The sequence below is a fragment of the Mus pahari genome, chromosome 19 (genome assembly GCF_900095145.1).
Source record: "Mus pahari chromosome 19, PAHARI_EIJ_v1.1, whole genome shotgun sequence".
NCBI lineage: Eukaryota > Metazoa > Chordata > Mammalia > Rodentia > Muridae > Mus > Mus pahari.
Window position 1 is genome coordinate 86946409 of NC_034608.1, and position 6048 is coordinate 86952456.

A 6048-nucleotide genomic window follows, 5' to 3' on the forward strand; every position below is an offset into this window, starting at 1 on the left:
AGAGAGAGAGGAGAGCGAGAGAGATCACCATAAACTTGTCTTCTGATCTCCACACAGGCAGTGGCACACATAATACACACTCATATACAGCAATAACATTTGTAAGTAAAAAATAGGGACAGAAGCAGAGCACCTGTGTATAAGCTTGAGGACCCGAGTTCGGAACCTACAGCAGTGTGGAAGCTGGGCGTGGTGGTATGATTGTAGCCCCAGCACCGAGAGGTGGGGCAGGAGTACCGACCCAGCCAAAGTGAGAACTCCAGCTCAGGGAGAGGCCTTGCCTCAGACAGAAGGTGGGAAGTCCTTTTTACCTGGTGAGCTGGAAGACTGCATGCTTGCAGTTGAGCCAGAGTGGTAGAGGTCACACCTTACATGGCTCCCGCTGTCCCCAGGTCAGTGCCAATGGCAACGTGCTGCGCAGTGAGATTGTGGGTTCCATCAAGATGCGGGTCTTCCTCTCAGGCATGCCTGAGTTACGCCTGGGTCTCAATGACAAGGTCCTCTTCGACAACACAGGCCGTGAGTACCTGAGGACAGTGCAGAGGCTGGATCAGTCTTGTTCCAGGGAGGTGACTTCACTGGACCCCGAGTCAGAGCTGAGTGCATGCTTACTTGGTGGGACAGCCAGCTGCTTTCAAGTACCAGGTTTCAGAACATTTCTTGGGTCTTTGAGATGGCTCATCAGACGAAGACATTGCTGTCAGGCCCCATGGCCTTATTGTGCTATCTTGTGCCCACATGGTAGAAGGAGAGAGCCAGTTCCTCCAAGTTGTCCTCTGACTGCCACATGTGCACTGCAGCACACACACCCTCCCTTACAGAGTGAGTCTCACATTACTGCAGCTTAGTAAGGGGTTGGTGTTGACCCACCAGCACCAAAAAAGACAGGGAGATCTGGCTGGTGTGGTGGCATCTGCCCATCATCACTCAGGACACTGAGGCAGGAAGATTGTGAGTTGGAGGCCATCCTGGGCTACAGTATAAGACAGTGAAGAGGGTGGCAGAGAACTGAGGTTCTGAGTACTTAGATGTCATCAGGGAGACCCAGAGTAGAGCCTGGCCCCATCCTCTGTTCCCTTGTCATTGAGGGTGGGTTGTTGTGAGGTCACACACCAAAGCTGGCCTCTTTCCGTGGTGAGGCTTCTAAATGGCAGAGCACAGAACAGGTGGGCATGTCCAGGCTGACGTAGCATCTCACTGGTTCCTGGCCCCTGACAGCCTCCTGGACCCTTTGTAGTGGGTGAAATATGCCCTGACCTGTTGCTCTCTGGCTGCTGAAGACTGGCATGGCATAAGCAGGGCAGCCCGGGACTCCATGCTAGCGTTAGCAGGCATGTGATGGAAGGAGGTGACAGGAGGCTGTAGAGGACTGACTTCTTGTGGATGCCTTTTGGGCGTGGGCAGGGACTTGTAACCACTTCCAGCCTCACCCCTGCCGTGCATAGGAGGGAAGAGCAAGTCAGTGGAGTTGGAGGATGTGAAATTCCACCAGTGTGTGCGGCTGTCACGTTTTGAGAATGACCGCACGATCTCCTTCATCCCACCTGACGGAGAGTTCGAACTCATGTCCTACCGCCTCAACACCCATGTGAGTGCAGCAGATTCCCAGGCACGTTCACACCAACCCTCCCACATCCTCTGGGTACCTGCCTCCCAGCCCCCTGTGTGGGCTGAAACCTTACCACCACTGGCTCTACCATGGTCATCACGTCTTCTGGCATACACACTGGTCTCCTGGAAGAATGGGGCCTTGTCTGGCCTCAGTTTTCCCTCAGTGGCATGAGACATGATGAGATGCCAGCAGGTGTGAGTGTCTTCTCTGCACCCACAGGTGAAGCCTTTGATCTGGATTGAGTCCGTGATTGAGAAGCATTCCCACAGCCGCATTGAGTACATGGTCAAGGTCGGTGAGAGGGGAGGGTGGGCACCTTGGAGGCCTAAGTCTGCTGTGGGCAGTGCCTGGAATAGTCAGAATCTTTGGTGGGTAATGGGAATCCACTGCCAGGCAGGGACAGTGTGGCCCTGGTGACGTGGCGGGGGTGACCAGACTCCCTTCACTGCGTCACCCAGAGCCCCGCCTGGGGCCTCCTTTGCAGGCCAAGAGCCAGTTCAAGCGGCGGTCAACAGCCAACAACGTAGAGATCCACATACCCGTCCCCAACGACGCTGACTCGCCCAAGTTCAAGACGACCGTGGGGAGCGTCAAGTGGGTCCCTGAAAACAGTGAGGTCGTGTGGTCCGTCAAGTCCTTCCCGGTGAGCCCCATATTTGCCAGGTGCCCCTAAATATCTCCCCAAGACCCATCCCTGTGCCACCTTGGGGAAGGTGTTTCCTTTCAGTGAGGGGCAGTCCTGCTTAGCGGCATCCTGGTCCAAGGAACACCGCAGCCCTCTCTGCACCCTACAGGACTAGGGAAGGGCTGGCTATAGACCATCCCAGGAAAGCTTTCCCTTGGTGCTGCAGCACAGCCACAGTGCACACAGTAGGATTCCCTGGTGCACCTCCACCCTCATCTTTGTCCTCACCAGAGAAGAAATAGTGAGAGCCAGGGCTGCCTCCATCTTTCTACCCTCTCTATGTATTGGAGATGATCCCAAGATACCCCAAGCATGGTAGTCTCTTCTACTGTGCACACTGGCTTAAGGGCCTCCCAGAGTTGAGGAGTATAAGTGGGAAGAATGGCCAAACTCAGGGTAGATGCTGCCTGGCCCTGGTGACCACTATTGCACTTTCCTGGTTTTGTGCCAGCCTTTTGTCACATGGCACAGCAGCAAAGCCTGTCAGTGTCCTGCATATTGCTGCAGTCCTTTTTAAGGCCAGAGAGTACTCCACACCATGCCCCTTCCTTTTTCACAGATAGGCACTCTTGGTGCACCCAAGTCAGGCTGCAGTGGATGTTAGTGCTCAGGGCCCTCCTCCATGCCCTGCTTCCTATATTCAGGCATACACCCACAAGAGAGTGTCTGAATGGTTTGCCATTAGAATTGTTAGAATTGTTTGAGGCTCTGCCTTGGTGTTTTGGGTAGCAGTGGCACAGTGTCATTCCTGCCAGAGGTGCTTGAGGGTTCTGGCTTCTTGTCCATCACATTTTTGTCTTTGTCTTTGAGATTGGGTCTTACTATGTAGCACTGTGTAGACCAGGCTGGCCTCTGCCTCCCCGGTGCTGTGGTTAGAGGCGAGCTCTGGTATCCATCCTCTATGTTCCCTTGGTCTTTGATTTGTGACTGTGCACCCTAAGTGTGACTGCAGCGCTGACCCAGTCCCCAGTCCAGTCTCACCCCCTCCTTCAAGTTCAGTCCACTCACTGGTCATTTTTACATTAGTGTTGGTGCAGATAAACATTTCTTCCAGCTCCACCCGAACTCTGTACCCACGAGACCTACAGTGTAACATGTGACAACATTTTCTACAACTTCTCTTTTCACATAGAAGCTGTTTTGTATTTTTGTGTTGTAGGGACTTTGTTTCTTTGAATCAGGGTCTCCCTGGATAGCCTCAGTGGTCTGCGACTCATTATGTAGCCCAGAGTGACCTCAGACTCTTGTGTTCCAGGCTGGCCTTGGACTTGCCGCCTTCCTCCTGCCCTGAATGCTGAGGTTGCTAGGCCCTGCTTACTCTTGTGTTTCCTGCGGGCAGGTCTTCTCTCTCCACTTCCCCTCACCTTGTTGTTAGGCACCAGGAGTCAGAAGGCTCTTTGCTCCAGCTCCCATGCAGATGTCATGGCATCCTTTATGGATGGGAGCTGATGCAGTGGAGTTAGGCTGTGGAGGCTCCGTCCTGCTGCACCCCAGCTCCTAAGCATGGTCCTAGTCACAGCCACTCCTGCTGCCCCTAAGTGTGAGCTCAGGAAACCAAAGGCCACATCGTTGTAGGTATAACAGATCTGGGGTGCCGGACAGAGGGGACAGCCAAGCCCAGGCCTGATGCGCTACCTGGCCAGAGCAGGGCAAGGGTCTCAGCTACCTGACGGGTCCCACTCTCACACCACCTCCAAGTTATTGCTGGGCTCCTGGGAACCTGCCCCTGCCCACACCTCAGTGTCCTCCCTCTGTTCACAGTCCCCTTGGGGCTGTGCAGTGGGACACACCACTCATCCCAGTGTGCTCCCGTGCTTTCTTTGGGGACCTGTCTGGACAGTCTGGCTCCACAGCCACCTATCCCTCTCCCTAGGAGCTGGCAAAGCCACTTCACCCCTGTCCTGCTTTGGCTCCTGGGAGCCATGAGCTAGCCTGAGAGACAGCACATTGGTTGTGGGCTGGGCAGCCACCTAACTACCTCCTACGTCGGCCCCCCAGGGTGGCAAGGAGTACCTGATGCGGGCCCACTTTGGCCTTCCCAGTGTGGAAGCTGAAGACAAGGAGGGCAAGCCCCCCATCAGCGTCAAGTTCGAGATCCCCTACTTCACTACCTCCGGCATCCAGGTACGAGTCTGTTAGGGCTGACTGCCTGAACCCCACACTTGAGCCCAAAGTCACGACAGAACCTCCAAACCCCCATCCCGGCATAGGGCCTATTTCCTTGGAGCCCCTCAAACTGTGGATGAGGGGAGCATATTATTCCCCTGAAAGGCTCAAGGTCACCAAGCCTGAGTCTTGGCTGCCCCTGACAACCCCTCATGCTATGCCAAGCCTGCCCCCTTGGCCTTGCCTCTTGGATGAGGGGTGCTGGTGGGGGTGCAGCACACTCAAGGCCCTTGTGTCCAGGTACGCTACCTGAAAATCATTGAGAAGAGTGGGTACCAGGCCCTGCCCTGGGTACGCTATATCACACAGAATGGAGGTGAGTGGCTGCCTGGCTGGCAGGACCTACAGAGGTCTCTCTAGACTGTAGCTTCCTACGTGGAGCTGAGGGTGGGTGCCCTGGGTGTCCGTGTGGAGCTGAGGGTGGGTGCCCTGGGTGGCCGTGTGGAGCTGAGGGTGGGTGCCCTGGGTGGCCGTGTGGAGCTGAGGGTGGGTGCCCTGGGTGGCCGTGTGGAGCTGAGGGTGGGTGNGGGTGGCCGTGTGGAGCTGAGGGTGGGTGCCCTGGGTGGCCGTGTGGAGCTGAGGGTGGGTGCCCTGGGTGGCCGTGTGGAGCTGAGGGTGGGTGGCCTGGGTGGCCGTGTGGAGCTGAGGGTGGGTGGCCTGGGTGTCCGTGTGGAGCTGAGGGTGAGTGTCCTATGTTTTTAGATTACCAGCTCCGGACCCAGTGAAAGGTCTCCACCACCAGCCCAGCCCACCTAGCCTCAGGGCACGCCTGCCACACTCACCAAAACTGAAGCTGGAGGGTGGCCCTGGACATACAGCCACACTCTCCTCAAGCCTGAGTGGACTCACACAGAACCCTCCCCTGGTCCCATTCTGATCCAGGGTGGGAACGAAGGGCCTGCCAGCCTCCCCCAGGGACAAGCCAACTAGAGCTGAGCTCCTGGGGCCTCATGACTGGCCACCCACCACCCTGTAGACGCCATCCCTGCCCACCTCCCGAGCCTCCTTTTGTTGCCATTTTGCTGAGCATTGTCATTGTCATCTGTGGCTGTCCTGTCACCTTTCTTCAAGTGTCCTGTGCAGCTGCCATGCTGCACTTAATGAGGGCAGCTGTCCCCTATCCATGCTGGTCTATATGCTGGATAGTTGCTCTGCCTGGGCCGGCTGTGCCTCCCTTGCCAGCCCTTGACCACATCAGTGTTTTCTCAGAAGGGCACATGGCCTCAGCCTTTGCCCTAAAATTCCTGGGCAGGCACAGGCTACCCTCACTGTACAAGGCCTGGTTGTCCTGGACCCATGTGTGTGTGACAGTTACATTAAAGTCCATTTGTTACATCTGCTGCCTGTCTTCTCTCTGTGTGCTGTGGTTCAGGCCCCACATAGGGACCCTGTATGACCCGTTGACTTCCCTTCCCTGGGTAGCTGGAGAGGGACACTGGAGAGAGTATCCTCTCAGGGCTTGCCTGTCATGCCTGTGCATCATGACTGCCCTCTGGTGGTCTGAAGTTACCAGCTTTCGAAGTCCTGAGTTTCTGCATGGGCTTTCTGAGCTCTGACCCTCAGGACCCTCTCACTCTGCTCCCTG

The 6048-nt window shown here is 56.0% G+C and overlaps 1 protein-coding gene across 1 annotated transcript in view; it reads left to right on the forward strand.

Moving 5' to 3' along the window:
* Positions 1-5804, forward strand: part of Ap1m1 (adaptor related protein complex 1 subunit mu 1) — a 16298-nt gene extending 10494 nt beyond the window's left edge. Inside the window, exons 6-12 of the mRNA XM_021218826.1 lie at positions 393-519; positions 1446-1588; positions 1832-1903; positions 2097-2255; positions 4296-4421; positions 4704-4779; positions 5166-5804. Of these exons, the coding sequence (XP_021074485.1) occupies positions 393-519; positions 1446-1588; positions 1832-1903; positions 2097-2255; positions 4296-4421; positions 4704-4779; positions 5166-5188 (726 nt within the window). The 3' untranslated portion in view covers positions 5189-5804. The remainder of the gene's footprint in view (positions 1-392; positions 520-1445; positions 1589-1831; positions 1904-2096; positions 2256-4295; positions 4422-4703; positions 4780-5165) is intronic.
* The last annotated feature ends 244 nt before the right edge of the window (positions 5805-6048 follow it).